This window comes from Grampus griseus (assembly GCF_964374135.1).
Source record: "Grampus griseus genome assembly, chromosome: 12".
Taxonomy (NCBI): Eukaryota; Metazoa; Chordata; class Mammalia; order Artiodactyla; family Delphinidae; genus Grampus; species Grampus griseus.
In genome coordinates, this window is record NC_139006.1 from 27,386,021 (window position 1) to 27,404,758 (window position 18,738).

An 18,738-nucleotide genomic window follows, 5' to 3' on the forward strand; every position below is an offset into this window, starting at 1 on the left:
ATATCACTGATTTAGATATCAAAGTTTTAGATACCTTGTGGAAAAGGGTCATAAATGAGATATGTGTATGTTATGGTTGGGGAGTGGGTAGAAAGAGCTCTTTCTTCTTCCAGTGAGACTCCTGAGAAGGCAGCCAAGAATCTAGCCACCATCTCACTGGTGGGCTTTACATCCTGGTTTTGTGAGAATTAGCATGACCAATCTTATAGGCAGATAAGAAACACTAAACAATCAAAGCAATCTTAAGAAGAACAAAGCTGGAGGCATCATGCTCCCTGGTTTCAAACTATATTACAAAGATTTACTTAAGACAATGTGGTATTTATTGACATAAAAACAGACACACAGATCAATGGAACAGAACAGAGAGCCCAGATATAAACCTACACATACATGATCAATTAATTTACAACAAAGGAACTGAGAATATACAATGCGGAAATGATAATCTCTTCAATAAATGATGTTAGGAAAATCGGATATCCACATGCAAAAGAATGAAACTGGACCACTACCTTACACCATACATAAAAATCAATTCAAAATGGATTAAAGACTTGAATGCAAGACCTGAAACCATGAAACTCCTAGAAGAAAATATAGGCAGTAAGCTCCTTGACATCAGTCTTGTTAATGATTTTTTGAATCTGACACCAAAAGCAAAAGCAGCAAAAGCAAAAACAAATTAAGTGGGACTACATCAAACTAAAAAGTTTCTGCACGACAAGGGAAACCATCAACAGAATGAAAAGGCAACCTACGGAATGGGAGAAAATACTTGTAAGTCATTTATCTGATAAGGGGCTAATACCTAAACTATATAAAGAACTCATACAACTCAACAGAAACAGAACAATCAGATTTTTTTTAATGGGCAGATCTGAACAGACATTTCCCCAAAGAAGACATACAGATGGTCAACAGGCACATGAAAAGATGCTCAACATCACTAATCATCAGGGAAATGCAAACCAAAACTAGGAGATACCACCTCACACCTGTCAGAATGGCTATCATGAAAAAGAAATAACAAGTGTTCGCAAGGATGTGGAGAAAGGGAGCAGTTGTGCACTGCTGTGGTAAAGTAAATTGCTGCAGCCACTGTGGAAAACAGTATGGAGTTTCCTCAAAAAATTAAAAATAGAACTACCATATGGCCCGGCAATTCCACTCCTGGGTATTCATCCAGAGAAAATGAAAACACGAATTTGAAAAGATACACGCACCCCAATGTTCACTGCAGCATTATTTACAATAGCCAAGGCATGGAGACAACCTAAGTGTCCACTGAAGGATGAATGGATAAAGACAGTTATGTGTTAACTGACTTTCCAGACATTATATATATGGTGTGTGTATGTATGTGTGTTTGTATGTGGATGCATAGAGTGAGGAGAGAGAGTTAATATATATACTGTCTACACATTTTATACCATTTCCCACTACAGGCTTGTGGTGAAAAGGGGCCGGTCCCCCTTGGCCAAGCTAACACAGCCTTACCCGACACGCGCTTCTAGTGGGTGCAGTCTGCCCTCGATATAACTGATTCATACTTTCCTTCTCATTTTCACTCTCTTCTTTCCTCTCTAACTATTCCTTTCACTGTTTATCAATCTTTGTCTTTTCTTAAATTCCCTCATTTCAGAGTCCAAAATGTTATACCAATGGAGAGATTTTATCAGGGTTAGGTTAGGTTTGGGGTTGGTGCTGGAAGAGACAGTTTCTGGTATAAAACAACAGGAACAAAACCCAATGTCCTATCCTCTCACCATTACTTCTGGCAAACACAGTAATGCTTTTCTGTTCACCAAGCTAAGCCCACTGTCCTCTTTGTAGCTAAATGATCTACATACAGTCGCCCCTCCATATCCTCGTGGGACTGGTTCCAGGACCCCAGCAGACACCAAAACCTGCGGATGCTCAAGTCCCACAGTCAGGAGTCTGCATCTTTTGATTCAGTATCCAGAGGCCATGGACAAGGAGCCAACTGTACATAAACTTTCAAAATATTATGAGGAAAAATATTACAAGAAGCTTAATAATACAGATATCAGTATTCCTTAGCTACAAGCAATAGTAACAAATTCAGTTGCTAACTAAAGGACAGAAGAAAGAAAAGAGAAAAAAAAGAAAGAACAAGCAAGCTGGCCAGGTGGATTTATGGTCTGGTGGCTGAAGAGCCAGGCACGGGCACTGAGGTGATCTGTACAGCAGGAGCTGCCATCAGATGGTCTGGTTCTAACTGCCTTCCCGGCCTGCATGTCTGTGCTCTTGACCGCTCTGGCGTAGCTGGTCTCTGGGGCCCGTGGCTGACAGCTCCCTAGAACCAGGCAGAGGGCCAGAAGGACAGCGCCCATGAGGAATGGGTGCTGGGAAAGAGACAGAAGTCCACACATTCTAACAACTGACTGGACAACATACACACATGCCCTTCTTTCCATAAACACTATTTGTAAATATTTCCAGTATAATGCAAATCTTTCAGGAAAAAATACACTAAACAAAGAAAAAACAACTCCCCCTACCCCACACTGCCTGACTGCCAACCTCATGTTGTCATGTTGCTGAATTCCCATGAATCGGCTCTACAGTGGTTCTGTCCACCACAGCTGGAGTCACTGGGGGCTGAGAAGTGCGGGGCGGGCAGTGAGGAGGTGGTGCAAGGGCAGAGCTGGCCCAGGACCTCTCTCTCCAGACCCGGAGGGGTTGGTGGGTTGTCTCCAGCACACGTGGCCACACACGGAACCTCTCCTTAGCTATTCAGAACCAAGGCGTGGACCTGAGGAGTCCGGTCAGGTCCGGTTGGTCGGACCTTTCCTAAGAGAGCGAGGAGGCTGTGGCAGCTGTAGGGGTTGAATGGGGGGGCCCAGAAACAAAGGCTACTCTCTGCTAACTTCAAAGGCAGCCAAGGATTGCCTGGGCTGGAATAACACACGGGGCACCGGTACGGAATTCCTTCTCCTGCTCCAGGCCAGACGGCCTGCCTGTCTGCCAACGAGCTCCCGGACGTGAGGTGAACGCTGGGAAGGAGGGTCTCAGTCCCTCCCAGAATCTGGTCTTTTCTCTCCCTCCGGCCTAGGGAAGGGCTTCATTTCCACCTCACAGCCATGCTGCTCCCCTGTGGAGCCTCCTCTGCGAAGGTGGGAAGAGGCAACGATCTGGCCGCCAATTGCTCTGAGGGCACCCACGACCCCGTGTGTCTGAATCTAACATGTGCTTTCTGGCAGCCTGGTCCCCGTACCTCCTTCACCCAGCCCTCCCCCTCAGCCCTTCCTCCGGCTTTGAACTTCAAGAGACAGCATTGTGCACACTCCCTGACTCTGCTTCCTCAGTGCCCAGCCCCACATCCACCCAGTCCCCTTGGGCCGCATCCTGGCAGCTGCCCTGAACAGCCCATGCCCTGCTGAACCCTCCATGGGGCACATTCCACCCCAGCCCCTCTCTCTTTGGCTCTGAGCCATCGCTCTGTAACTTCATCCCCTCTTGCCCTCACTGATTACCCGATGAAAAGTACCCTGTTGCTTCCATGCAGAAGCACTAGAAATAAGATGAAGCTTATGAAGCGTGTTATCCAAGATGAGGCCCATGGAGTGGACGTCTCTTTCAGAAAGGCCCAGTGCAGGCTCCACCTCTCAGATGCCAGTGGGCTCTGGGCGAGGTCTGGAAGCATGTGTGTGATGATGGGCAGCAACAGAGCCCATGGGCTTGACGGTCTCTGGGCGGTAAATGCAGGGTCCTCGGGAGACGTTGAGTGTGCGCACATGTGCACATGGCTGCAAGGAGAGCCGAGGACTCGGGAGAAATGGGGACACAGCGTCAGCTCCCATGGTCCCGAGACCACGGGGGAACATGCTCTGGGGCACCACCCACAGGGACCTGGCGGCAAGGCTCCACTTGACGGTGGAGTTCGTGGGTCCTGCTCCATGATGGGGGGGCGTGGATCCCAGGGTGACGGAAGCAGGAAGCGGGGTCTCCTGGAAGGGAGGAAGGCATTTTACAGGGAAGGCCTCAGACATCTCTCTGAAGAGGTAGAGACAGAGCTGCGTCCACACAGGAGGCAGCAGGAGGAGGCTGTGCCCGTGAGAGGGTCACCTGTGAAGCCTGCAACCTGCTTTTCTGCCTAAGTCTGTAGATCTCCTTATTTGATGTATTCAGTGCGCATTGTAAATGTTTTCCTCCTATTCTGTAGCTCCAACCGCTACCTGCAGTCATTGGTAAAGCGCTGGCCTCACCTCTGCGAGAACGGCTGGCTGGTCAGCATGGGCATCGGCTGGAGGGCAGCCCCAGGCTCGCCTGCGGGAGACATCGAGGCGGTGGGGGGTGGGGGGCGAGCAGGCCTCTGCGGTGCACACAGTGCTCAGCCACACACTGCCCATCCCAAACCCCACGCCCGGCCTTGATGACAACTGGACACGCAGGTTCACACCCCACCACATGCCCAACGTTTCCACCAACACGTCCCGAAGTACCTCGATTCAATTCAACCGTGACTATGCGAGGCGTCCCTGCCACACTTTGTCCTCCCCGTCCCACCTGGCTCAGGAGACCCCCATCTGTCCTCCAGGCAGCTCAGCTGGACATCTCGCCCCAGCCTTGGCACGTCCTCTCCCTCGTAGCCGTCTCCAGGCAGTCTCTGCGCATGAGCGCCTGCCCCAGAGTTGGTCGTCTCTCGCTCACACCCCTTCTTCCCAGCGCCAGCAAGGTCTGGCCCTGCTCACAGCCTACCTCCCTGCAAACTCTGCTCCTCCTGGGATCCCCCTACCCCACCCACTCCCTCACTAGGTCAAGGCCTACCTTTAACTCTGTTCCCTGATGCCCTGATGCTGTGCAGCTGACCCTACCAGCTAAGCCTCGCAGCCTGGACAGGGTGCTGGGGACGGGAGCAGTCTCCCTCTTCAACCTCTCTCACACCCTACACACCTGCACACCCCTGCAGCAGAGGGGAGCCTGGTCACCCCTCCTCACCAGGCTACCTACGTGCAGCCACCGTTCCCAGTGGCGTTTAACGTGGATGAGCTGAGGCCACGCACATACTCTTCAATATGAAAGTCCTCTCTCCAGCGAGAGCCTCTAATATTTTGATAACTTCGTTGAGCAATTTTCTTTTTAAGGAAGATACACAAAGTCTACCAATAAAAAATAGGAACATTGGGCTTCCCTGGTGGCGCAGTGGTTGGGAGTCCGCCTGCCAATGCAGGGGACACGGGTTCGTGCCCCGGTCCGGGAGGATCCCACGTGCCGCGGAGTGGCTGGGCCCGTGACCCATGGCCGCTGAGCCTGTGTGTCCGGAGCCTGTGCTCCGCAACGGGAGAGACTGCAGCAGTAAGAGGCCTGCGTACCGCAAAAAAAAAGGAACATTAATCCCAACTTGGTTTTGACCGTCCCACTTCCTTCTTCCAAAACACTGAGCTGAGTGAAGCGCCCAGAGTTGTCCGCCATCTCACAGCCACCTGAACAACCAGATAAAAGGTGCTTTTAAGACAATGCGTTCCATTCTATTAGCTAAACTTATACAACTTATTATTTGCAGGTTATTCTACTTCGGGGTAAAAATTATATTTATGATGTACGTATCTTAACTGTTTTTCATCCTGACCACTCTCTGAATGCTGACAGGTCTTCACCAATCTTAGTCATGCTCTGGCTCTGAGCAAGAGGGAAAACAGGTTCTTTACACTCAGAAGAAGTGTGTGCCTTTGAGATGGAGAGACACAGCTTTGAGCCTTGCCTAGGAACGTGGAGGAGAGGTGAATGGGAACAGAAACATGCCCCCGAGCTGAGCAGCACCTCCTCCCTCCTGCCCGGGCTCCATCCCTGTGCCCTCTGGGGACGTGGCTGCCACGGCAGCTCTGAGACAGTCACTGCACCTGACATCTTCAAAGGCTCTTCACTCGCCTCTGAATGAACCCCGAGCCCGCCTCCACGTGCCTGCCCTGCTCCTGCCTGCCTCTCCCTCTCAGGGCTCCGGGCTCCCCTCCTCCTCCCTGAGCCCCCAGGAGCCTGCAGAGCCGCATCAGGGCATTGCCTCGCACCCGGAACCTTCTGCTTCAGGTTGCAGTTGTTCTGTCCACTGTGCTGGTTCTCTCTCCTCACTGCTCCTCCGTCTCTGGCCAAGCACAGCTGATCAACAGAGGCCGGCAACAAGCAAACAGTGGCACTAGGCACTGAAGCAAGACCAAGGCCTCTGCTGATGAAGCAAAAACAAACTGAGCAGTTTCTGTGGTTCGTGATGAACTCCTTGGCGCTTCCCCTCGGCTGCCTCTCCCCTTACTCATGACCAGGCACCCAATTCAGCAGTTCAGTCAAAGTGGAACATCATACTTACCTAGTGGATAGTTTGGCTTATAATTCTTTTTTTTTTTTTTTTTTTTTTTTTTTTTGCCGTACGCGGGCCTCTCACTGTTGTGGCCTCTCCCGTTGCAGAGCACAGGCTCTGGATGCGCAGGCTCAGCGGCCATGGCTCACGGGTCCAGCCGCTCCACGGCATGTGGGATCTTCCTGGACCAGGGCATGAACCCGTGTCCCCTGCATCGGCAGGCGGACTCTCAACCACTGCACCACCAGGGAAGCCCTGGCTTATAATTCTTAACGTTAAAAAAAACCAAACTTTAATTCCAACTAACATTTACTTGCACACACATGTGCTTATGCAAGGCATTCTGCTGGGAACTTTGACAAACCCCTGAGGTACAGGGGTGGACCCCACTCTCACCGCCACAGCTGGTCTGGGGCCCGGATGCTGCGATGGTGGGTCAGCACCACTCCCACCGTATCTCGTTGCTGAGAGTTGACCTCCCAGTTACAAATGCTTCACTGACTAGAAACCTTTATTTCTGAGAAAGCCATCTTCACACATGGCTGTTGCTGACGAGGCAGAGTGAAGACAGGCCAGGAGAGCCCAGAGGAGAGACACTACTCCTCAATACTCAGAGCCAGAGGAGAGTCGCTCCTTTGTGGGGCCATCAGCCACTCTGGATGGATTTAAGAGAGACAAAGCTGCCCGTCAAATGCATCCATATCTAAGCCCCTCACCCCGTCTGCCTATGGGTCCCAGCACCTCAGTCACCAGGACAGGGGCAGCACTAGCCAGAACTGATTCTTTTTTCATAACTTTTTGTTTTTATTGTAGCAAGATATGCGTAATACAAAATGTACCATTTTCACCACTTTCAGGAATATACCACCCTGCGGACTAAGCACGTTCACAGGCTGGGCAGTCACCACCACCCTGGTCCACACTTGCTCCCACCCCTCAGCACTGCAGGAGCAGGAGGACATGGCCTGGGAAGGCCACATCAGGAGGCAGCCACAAAGCGGCTGTGTTTTCCAAGATGGAACACAGACAACACTGACAAGCGCTTCACCAGTGAGCTCAGCGTGGGGCGTCACCACCTGTCTCTCCCCACACCACCCCACTCTGCACTGGATTCTGAAGGACCCAAGTCTCGGGGGAGCTGAGGCAGCAGGTGGGAGACACCGGGATCCAGCTCCATCGCGGGCAGAGCTGCGGCTGCTGGTCCACGTGGCCTCAAGCAGGCCTGCTTCAGGCTGTGCTGCTCCCTCATTGATAAACCTGGGTCGCTATGCACATCTCCCAGGGCTGTCACAAGGGAGGTGAATGAGACCACGTGTGTGAAAGCACCTGGCGTGACAATTAATGTTCACTCCCATCAGCCCTGTGAAATATGACATCTGAGCTCAATGAGAGCATAATTCCAAAAGGGCAAGGAAAACAAGTTTAGACAGTTTTCCGTCTTACTCCTGGCAGAAGGAGCCTGAGCCCAAACACTGCCACCAGGTGTGGACCATCCACTGCCCTCCTGCATCTGGAGCCAAGAGGTGCCTTCCTTACGCTATTCTGGAAACATTCTAGAATAATACCAAAGTGATTATTCTCTGTTACCAGATTCATTGCTGTTGGTTCAAATTTTAAAATGGAACCACAAAACATCCACCCAGACGGTAAACGTGTTTATTTCTGCATCCCGTTTCTGGGTTTTCACGTTTGAATATGGTGTCCCAAAAAGTAGCAGATGAGATCTGTGACCCCATCTTAGGCCCAACGAGGCACATGACACCCTCAGCCTGTGTGACACCTGTATAGGTCACTGCCCCCAAGGCCTCTGGAGGAGAAACCATCCTCCAATGGCCATCTCTGAGCACAGGCAGGTCGAGGGTCCCGAGTGTGAAGGCAGAAACCCTACCACATGGAATATAAGTGAATGAGAGAGGAAGCCATGCGCTGGAGATTTCCAGGAGCAGAGGCCGGGGTCTGAGCAAACTCCTCAGCCCTCTGGACCACGCTCCCAGCTCCAGGACAGCACGTGACACGACTACACTGCACCAGGTAACGGTATAGCTCAGGATGCCATCAGAGCAGGCACCTCAGGGAGAGGCGTCAGAGCGCCGGTCGTGAACCCCCCACAGGTATGGCGTGAGCTCCCACCAAACATTGGCTCAATGAGCCCCCAGTTTTTCTAAGGTCTTTATGTGTAACTAACCTCTTGAAGGTGGTGAGGGGAGAAAAAGAACATTTACTGAGCAACAACTATATGCCAGGCTCTATGTTTGATACTTTGCATGCCACTTCATTCAATCCTTCTCAAAACATTACTTCGTACTTATTATTATTTCCACTTGGCTGTTGTAAAAAGTGAACCTCTGAGAGGTCAGCCACTTTGTCAAGGTCATAGAGCAGGAACTGGGGGGAGGACTACCCAGGACCTTCCTGCTGGAAGCCAGGCCCTCTCTGGCCTCGGAGCTCGTCCTGCAACAGTAAGCACGGGAGAGTCCACGTGAAGACTCTAGAAACACCTGCGCACCAACAAAGCAAGAGTCTAGGACCCAAGAAAAAAATTCAGGAGGCCACACGGTGAAGCAGTCGCTTGCCTTCTGCACACGTCTCTGACTTCTCCCAAGCTAAATGGCTCCCTTCAGGGGTAACTTTGACATCCAAGTTTCAGAAATATGATGGACAAAAGCCAACATTTTTCCAAGAACCCAGTGAAATTTGTAGGTCATTTTTGACCCTGGATATCCAACGACAAGGAATTCATCTTAAACCAACACTGATTAACTTAACTGATAGTAAAAAGCCCTGACTTTTGTGTATATATCCTAAAATCTAGCAAGGAGTTGCTAGATTAGAGTTGCCCTTTAGGATTTACTGTTATAAATAAAAAGAACTAGAAAATGGAAGGTTTCAGCAAAACAAAAACATCTGTCAGACTAAATAATAATTTGAATGTTTTTGACCTTGTAATCCTTATAATATTTATTTTAATGTTATAGCTATTTAAGAGCTATAAAAATAAGGAGTTTATAATTATCTTTATGTTGTACGTATTTAAGTAACCTTAAAATGAATACAATTTCAGGCAACATTGCAATTTCTTCCTATCCTTATTTAAAATGGGTATGCACACTCTCCTCAGACATTAGGCTACCGTAATACCATAATGCCTCTAGAAAAGAAGATAATCACACTTGCCACAGCAGGAAAACCCTGGGAACAGTGGTGAATGATTTACAAGGAAGACAGTAGGGCTGCGTTTGGGACTGTAAATTATGTTACTTACACAAAGAAACGACGTTATTAAGGAAGGGGCAGGTTTGTAACCGAGGACCAGATGCCAGCCTATACGGGGTGACCTAAGACCAGGCACGCACCAGTGTGCTCTGACATCTCTCAGTAAACTCACTTCCTTCAAGCCAGAGCATGTGAGATTTTACAGAATGCCATTGTCATCTATCTTTTTACATCTATTAAACCACAATGAAGAAGATCACCTGGGCTTCTCCCATGCACATCACAAAAGATTCCATGGACCTGAGACAGACCTTGGAGACAGAGAGGAAGATGGCAGAAGGACAGAGTCTAAGTGAAACTGCACAACCCAGATTGGGACTTGAACCCACTGTCTTTTAATTGAGATCATACACCTGGTCTCAGGACTTAATGAAGCTCAGGTTCTTTATCACAGAAGCTCAGGTTCTCATCACAGAAAGAATTCAGCAAGAGGCAAAGTGATAGGTAAGAAGTGGATTTATTTAGAGAGAAACACTTTCCACAGACAGGTGGTCTGTCTCAAAAGGTGAGAGCAGCCCTAGGGTATGGGGTCATCTTAGAAAGTGAGAGCAGCCCTGGGAGAAACATACCCCACAGACAGAGTGTAGGCCATCTCAGAAGGCGAGAAATCCCAAAACATGGGGTGGTTAGTTTTGGGTTTTGGAGGGCTTTTGGGTTTTTTTTTTTTTTCCGGTACACGGGCCTCTCACTGTTGTGGCCTCTCCCGTTGCGGAGCACAGGCTCCGGATGCACAGGCCCAGTGGCCATAGCTCACAGGCCCAGCTGCTCTGCGGCATGTGGGATCCTCCCGGACCGGGGCACGAACCCATGTCCCCTGCATCGGTAGGCGGACTCTCAACCACTGCGCCACCAGGGAAGCCCAAGGGGTGGTTAGTTTTTACAGGCTGGGTTATTTCATAGGCTAACGAGTGGGAGGATTGTTCCAACTATTTCGGGGAAGGGACGGGGATTTCCAGGAATTGGGCCACCACCCACTTTTTGGCCTTTTCTGGTTGGCCTCAGAACTGTCATGGCACTGGTGGGTGTGTCATGCAGTTGATGTATTACAGTGAGTTCAAGGTCCACTACAAGTTGAATCTTACGCCATCTTGGACCTAATTGGTTCTAACCAGTTTATGTCACACCCTCAAGGGCTATGTCATTCTTTTAGAGGTTGTGCCCTGCCCCCTTCCCTCCGATTTCATTAGGGGGATGAGAAAGCATCACTAACAGTATCAAGGTATTTCAAAATGCAGAAACCATCTGCGAATGGACAAGGGGTCCACTTTGTCCAGAACTTCAGTCACAGCAAGAGAACGAAGAAAGACATCACCAGGGGGCCTTGAACTGTGGGCTGAGGAGTCTAGACTCCTTAGGAAGCAAGAAGAAGCCACGGAAAGTTTGGGGGCAAGAGCAGGTATAATTAAAGCTGCACTTTCAAGAATATAGGCGGAACTCAGACAGGGGAGAATGGAGACAGTAAAGCTGCCTAGGTCCTACTGGCAGCACCTACACACGTCTGGCAAGAGCTCCCTGAACGGGCCTGGGTAAAAGCAGCCCCCCTACGGCCCAGCACCAGCAGGACAGGGTCGCCTGAACTACAGACACAAAGAGAAGCACATGCTGTGGGGAGCTGTCCCTCTATGGTTTTCTTTCTAAAAAGCCTTCAAGGTCTTGTCACGGGAAATATTGCCCACTGGCTGCCCATTTGGAACCTTCATACTTTCATACTGTAGTCTCTTTCCTAATAAAGAACTGAAAAAAGTTATGCAGTAAAGAAACCAATTTTTCTTCTAGAATTTGGCCATCAATCCATCAATCCCTTTTATTGAAAAACAGCTCTCTATCTCCTAAAACTAGCATCCTCCAGGCAGCTTTGGAAAGCATGGGCTAATAACCAACCTGGCAGCCTTGAAGGGCTGAGTAATGAGCTGAAGGTCAGGGTGATGGGAAGCGGGTGGTCAGGATCCCACAGGGCTGCTCCACGCCTGGAACAGTACAGACCTGTTCAGGCCACCAGCAGGGTCCCGCGCCCCTGCTGGTGTGAGAAAAATCCCACTGTGTGGGGGTGCGGACAGGCATCCCAGCAGCTCAGTTCAAGTGCTTCTTGCATTCTGCTCATTAGGCTAAGAAAACCTCGTCAGCAGCATCCTAGAATGGCTCTCTTTCAGATGCCTGAAGACTTATATCCACTCTCATCTTTCTCCTTTATGAGTAAAATAACCTTAATTTATTTAACAACTAGGTCTGGTTATCCGTTTCACAAGAAAGACTTGTAAACTCTGCAGAAATTTGGTTCATCTACCCAGTTATCCAAAGTTGAACGTCTTTCTGCATTGAATGGAAAGATTCAGAGCCTCAGAAGGTTAACTGAGCATCTAAAGGCGGCCCTGGGGGCAGGGAGGAGCAGGGTCTCAAACCCGCATCAGCTTTAGGTGACAACCCAGGCAGGATGCTTTCCACGCACCAGAGTACAGTGAACCTCAGAGGAAATCTCCCACGGCTGGGACGCTTCAGCAGAGGGCTGGCTGTACCCCGCTGGAAGGATTTCCATTTCTCTCTGCCCAGAGGCGCTGCAGGTTTGATGTCACAGGAGTCTATCCACTTACATCACTGCCTGTGTGAACCAAAGCTCAGTGGGAGGAACCAAAGCAGAGACCCCAGGTCACCTGCCTTCTCACCTGCCTGAATGAAATAGCAGCACTGTCGTTGGGCCTTGCCATACTCAGGAGACCCTCCTGGGGGGGGCATGCTACAGAGTCACCAACATGTGTGACTCTCAGGACAGGCTGCAGCCGCCGTGGACGGGCACCTGGGGACTGAGCTCAGCCAGCCTCAGAAGCTGGGACCAACCAATCCCTTCAGAAATTCAAACACACACCTTAATAAAGTTCACATCTTTGACCCAATAATTCTTTTTCTGGGAGTTTATCCAAAGGAAATAGCCCAATATACAGAAGAGATTTTGCACAAAGGTGTTCACCAAAGCATTATTTATAAGGATAAAAGCTGTCCAAAACTGCAATATCCAACAATAAGAGCACAATTTTGAAACTCAAGTACACTTACATAAAAGAATATTATGCAACAATTTAAAATCAAACTTATAATGAAAATACTCATAATGTAAAGTTAAAAGGGATTGAGCAGATTACAAAATTGAATATATATTATGAACACAGTTCTGTAAGAAGAAACTTGCACAGGAAAGATTGAAAGGACACAAGCCAGAATGTTAACAATGGGAAAGCTTCATATGGCAGGACTGTGTGTGGCCAAGTATTTGTCTTCATTCAACTTTTCTGTGCTTTCCAAATTTTCTTACAATGAGCAGGCATTACTTGTAAAAGGAAAAACTTGAGTTTGTTAAAAAGAATAGTATCTAAGTGATTAAAATAATTTCTAAATTACATGTGCTGAGAAAATTTAAAACAATGTATAAATTCCTGTATGCAAGGATTAGCCGAAGAAAATCATAATTAGAAAGCTGCCTTTACAGTACGTATCCACGTGGGTACACCTGCATGCACACAGGGAGCAAGACATAGAGGGGACTTCTAACCACGTGGGCGGGCAGGCAGCCAGCAGTGCATGGGGGAGGGGACTTCCCAGCTTCTACCACCTTCAAGGTAATTTCACACGCTCCAAACAAGCATGGACTTGCCATGCAAACACAGCTTCACACAGGCCTCCCAGGCTCCCTCCCAGCCAGACTGCAGCCGCTAAGCCCTTCCTTACATCCTAAGAAATCTGGAGCCCCTCCCACCCCTACTTCCAAGAGAATCAGAACATAAAATACAAACTGATAAATTTTTTTCAGTGGAGGTATGGTTAACTGTATAGTGACTTTTGTCTAGCAAAAACAAGATTTAAGCCAAGGAAAAATGCCTTAACCCCTTTATCATTTAAGATACGTAAGGCAAGACTTTTTTCATTAGCATCTTCAATTCCAGAAGCTAAGATGATAGTTTTCAGTTGCCCTGGGATAAGAAAGACTAAAGTCAAAAAACATAAGAACAGTAAATCAGGTGGGGAGGGGAAGCCCCCTGCTCACCTCCATCTGAGACCACAGCTCAACCCGCCCACGGGGCAGGGATGCAGGTTCAGCCCCTTCATCCTACGCCACCGTAAGTAACTGTTACCAACTATGCGGACAAAGAATGACGAAGAGCAGACAGAGAACAAATCCGTAAGCTGAGTCCCCAGGGACCCACCCTGAGAGAAGGCCATCACTTAGGTCTCCTTCCTTTTATCACTTGTTACTTCCTAGAGATACTGGGAAGCTAAAACCACTGCCCCGGTGTACCCAGCTCTGATAAATAACAGTCAGCACTCAACAGCTTTCTGAAGGGTGGGCCGATTAGTTAATTCAATCATTCCTGTTGAAGGAATAAGGACAAGTCGGTTTCTTTTATCAAGAACTGACTCTGGAACCTGCCCCTCAACTCTGACACCTGCCCCACGATGCTCCCGGTGCTTCCCAGACTTTCCTGTGCCCCAAGCACCTGAGCTCTTGTTAGGATGCAGCCCTAACGTAGCAGGACTAAGTGAGCAGAGACCAGTTAGCTTCCCATCTCTGAGAATGAGACCCAGTCAGTGGTAAGGCTCCCCAGGTGACCCCCGTGTGCAGCCAGGGTCGCACATACCACTAGGAGGTTTGGAAAGGCCACCGGCTCAATCTAACTCCTGGCTACTCTGAGTGTGCCCCCTGCGCAGTGACACCGGCACACCAACACCGGCCTCAGAGCTGCGGTGAAGAAGGGCGGGGCAACACAGCTAGAACATTAGGTCGGCCACAGTTATCGTTTCACTATTGCCAGTAGTATGATTATTATTCAGGTAGGCTGACACAGCTGGGACAAGGCCAAATTTGTAAAGAAACAGAGTTCTTGGGAAAACTATGAGTTAAAAGCAGATAAGAAAATAAGAGCTGGGGAGGAGCTCCAAGACGGTGGCTCAGGGCAAGTGTGTGGAGAGCTGACAGAGGGCAGTGTGCATGGCCCACAACTGGGGCAGGAACAGTCACAACTGCAACCACGTACCTGGGCCTGAACTAACGGGGCAAGCACTGTCCTAACTACCCCCAGTTCTCCAGGCTGAACCATTCTTGCTTTCCATTCTTTAGCGCCTACTATCCCAAGGCCCCCCGACGGGCTGGGGGCTTCCCCTCCCAGGGGGCAGAAGAGCTGACCACCTAGGAGAAAACGGCAGTGAGCTGGGAGCCTCGGGAGCTAGGCGGGGCACGCTCTTCACCCCTGCGGGGGCAGTAACACAGCTGAGGAGTGTGGGGACAGGCTCGTCTACATTTTGGACTGTGAGCTGCGTGCCCCTCCTCAGGTTCTTTCTGTCCCACCCTCTTCCTTCTCTTCTTCCCTCTTCCTCTTGGAGCTGCTTTACGAGCTGCCTTCCATGGCCTCACAGGCAACTCTCTCGGCAGCTGCGTCCCAGGGCTGCAGCTCCTGGGATGGACAGCTGAGGCACGACCCCTAGGGAGGACCGGAGGGGGGGTTTCCGGTTGGGCTGGCCAGCTGAGGAGGGCCTAGAGAGCTGGGCTCCACGTACTCTTCTGAAACAGCCATCTCACTCGTCTTCCTGGGCCCTGACCACTCTGGGGGACCTTCCCCAACTGGCCCCCAGGAGGGGGGTCCCCTGTTACACATGCCCGGCTCCTCCAGCCCTCATTCTCCTGTGAGAGCTGCACGTGACCACATTCACTGTCAAACCAGCCAGGGGAGCAGGAACAACACGTGACTATCAGCAGCAGAGCTCCAGCCGGAGGGAGGAAGAGCCCCACGCTCTCTCCCCAGCAACCCGAGCTGCCCGCTACACACGACTGGAAAACCTGCCAACTTTTAGGACTCACAGGGCCAGAGAATACAGGCACTTCTTGTAATTTTCCTATCATCCTTCCTTTAAAAAAAAAAACAAAACTCTTTTTACATAAAATTGTTTTCCCTGGATTCCACGAGGTCCTTCAACTTCACGGCCCACATTCTATAAATAAGGAGGCAGAGGCCCAGAAGCATTAGTGGCTTCCTGGGATGTTAAGTGAATCAGACAAAGAACCAGGATCCAAATTCAAAAGCTCCGTGGCTCAAGCCCTGGCTCTGGGCACCAGCCAGACTGAGTGGTTCCCTATGAAGGGAGCAAATCAGACCTGGGGGGAGAACATCCACGTGGAAGAGTGACACGGGGCTTCTCCACGAGTCCTTTACAGGAGAAGGTCAGTGCTCAGAGTCGCCACCCCACTACCGTCTGCACACGAGCGAGTCTCAGGAAGAAAACTAACGACGCAGAGGGAAAGGTTACTCATCAGCCATAACTATTCCCTCCAAGTCTTCCCAGCTCTGGACAGAAAGACACCCCAACACACCGCTCTGCAAGGGATGGATTTTCTTCAAGGAACGGTGGCTCGCCAGATACTATGTGCGCCCTACAACTCAACAAAGCAGAATCGTAAAATGTCTGATGCGCTTTCAAATTCCTCTCTACAGAAAAGGAGAACATGCCAAAGTTTTGCCAAAATCAGTCACCACGGCAGCCTGAGCCCCTTGACGTTGTGTGGGCTTCAGTTCCTAAATGTAGACATACATTCATTTCATAGAGTTGTTTGGTATCTTATTACCTATCGACTAAGAGATGAAATAAAGTTTTCAGTTAAGTGGCGGATTCTCACCTGTGAAAGCATTTGTGGCCTGAAAGCCAGCTTCCTGCATACTGCTCCCCGGCAGGCCTGTGTTCCAACCTGTCAGCTGTCCCGTCACCAGGAACATCCAGGAGGCCTCAGGTCACCTCCATCTCAGCTTGCAGGAGGCCATCACTCTGCCTGTCTGGTTTCTGGTAGCATCGGACACCAATCTGCCCTGCTCCCAGCCTCTGAGAGCAGGTGGTAGCTGGGACGGCACCCAGTCCAGCAGTGTGCACGCTTGGGGCACCGGTCACATCAGCCGTCTAGCCAGAGAGTGGAGGCCATGGTGGGCCCAGGAGCGAGGAAGCTGTCCCACGGACACCGGCCTACCCACCTCAGAGGAAGGACTCCTTCAGCCGCCTGGAAGCCAGCATTCTCCAGGGGTCTCACTTGCTTCGGGGGGTTCAGGAGGGTCTGATCTGCAGCTCTCTATGCTTCGCCTCTCCCCTTGCTGAAATTAAAAAGAAAGAGATCATTTTCCTGATGACCAGTAGAACATGAAACTCAGTAGACCCACAGAAGCCAAAAAAGAAAAAGAAGCAGCCCCCAGAGCTGTGCCCATGACCACACTGTGTGGGAAGTGGGGCATGTGTAGCACTTCTCCTGCTGCCCGAGAAGGGGTGGGGGGCCGGGGGGACTCCTGCACCCAAAACAAGATGGGGCCAGCTGCTCTGAGCCATTCTAGGAACAGTTACAAAGGTCACACGCATTCAAATGTACTCCCCAGGCTACACTAGGCCACAGACACCTGAAGGAGAAATCCATTTCCTAAGCAGTTTTCTGAGGTCTTACAAGTGGGATCTGAGGTTCATGCCCACTGCTGTCAGCACGCCAGAAAGGACTTGGGTTGAGCTGTTTCACAAAGTGACTCTTGGGACTTCCCTGGTGGTCCAGTGACTAAGACTCTGGGCTCCCAATGCAGGGGGCCCGGGTTCGATCCCTGGTCAGGGAACTAGATCCCACATGCTGCAACTAAAGATCTTGCATGCCCCAACTAAGACCCCGGTGCAGCCAAATAAATAAATAAATAAATATATTTTTTAAAGTGACACTTAAGTGGGAAGAAAAGGTCAGTGATAATTTTTTTAAAAGAATAGGAAGGAAAAGCAAATTTAATCTATCAATATAAACTGTTCCATATATATTACATATCCCATAATAATAAAAGCATTTTACAAATACTTATCATATATTTTAATGTTGTTATACTAGCAACATTAACTACAAGAATGTTAGAAGTCCAAAGGACCAGACTTTTTTTTTTTTTTTGGCTGCGTTGGGTCTTCATTGCTGTGCACGGGCTTTCTCTAGCTGCAGCAAGTGGGGGCTACTCTTCATTGTGGTGCACGGGCTTCTCATTGTAGTGGCTTCTCTTGTTGTGGAGCATGGGCTCTAGGCGCATGGGCTTCAGTAGTTGTGGCACGTGGGTTCAGTATTTGTGGCACGTGGGTTCAGTAGTTGTGGCTTGTGGGATCTAGAGCACAGGCTCAGTTGTTGTGGCACACAGGCTCAGTTGCTCCGTGGCATGTGGGATCTTCCTGCACCAGGGATTGAACCCATGTCCCCTGCATTGGCAGACGGATTCTTAACCACTGCACCAGCCCAAGGACCAGGCTTTTGTTTTTTTCAATTTTATTTTTATTTATTTATTTATTTTTAACATCTTTATTGGAGTATAATTGCTTTACAATGGTGTGTTAGTTTCTGCTGTATAACAAAGTGAATCAGCTATACATATACATACATCACCATATCTCCTCACCCTTGCGTCTCCCTCCCACCCTCCCTACCCCACCCCTCTAGGTGGTCACAAAGCACCGAGCTGATCTCCCTGTGCTATGTGGCTGCTTTCCACTATCTATCTGTTTTACATTTGGTAGTGTATATATGTCCATGCCACTCTCTCACTTCGTCCCAGCTTACCCTTCCCCCTCCCTGTGTCCTCAAGTCCATTCTCTACATAGGACCAGACTTTTAAAATAGAATCCCAAATATGAATCTCTGGTATTAGAGAAAAGGAACCTTTTCCATTATTATCACTTCATCCTAAACAATTTATAGCTAATTTTTTAAAAATGTAACTTTATTCCTCTTTTTCACCATCAAACTAGAGAAAAGAAAAAAATTTAAGAAAACAGCACATAACAGAAAGGAACCCTCTGTTAAAGCCCTCTTGCTGTAAACATAAGGTAATAAAGTAAAACATCACTAATACAGACTAATTGGAAGGAAGCCCTACTGGATTAAGGAAGCACCTTAATTACATTAAGAAAGAAATTCAACTGCATTGCCTTCATGTACTTGCAGTAACAATCTCAGTTAATAAAGTGCAGCCCAGTAGGAGTCCTCAAGTTTAATGAATAGGTAAAAAATTTAATTAAAAATCATTTATGTAAATGGTGGTTCTGAAGTGCTTGAAAATGTGAGAAAATGTTTGTTCTCTGAATTTAAACATTCTGTATCAAATGACCAGTACAGTTAT

The 18,738-nt window shown here is 49.2% G+C and overlaps 1 protein-coding gene across 1 annotated transcript in view; it reads right to left on the reverse strand.

Annotated features, from left to right (window-relative positions):
- The window catches only part of LDLRAD4 (low density lipoprotein receptor class A domain containing 4), a 251,550-nt gene that overhangs the window by 140,587 nt on the left and 92,225 nt on the right, over positions 1 to 18,738 (reverse strand). The window contains 1 exon segment of the mRNA XM_082668133.1: positions 16,245 to 16,707. Within this exon segment, the coding sequence (XP_082524259.1) occupies positions 16,245 to 16,341 (97 nt within the window). The 5' untranslated portion in view covers positions 16,342 to 16,707.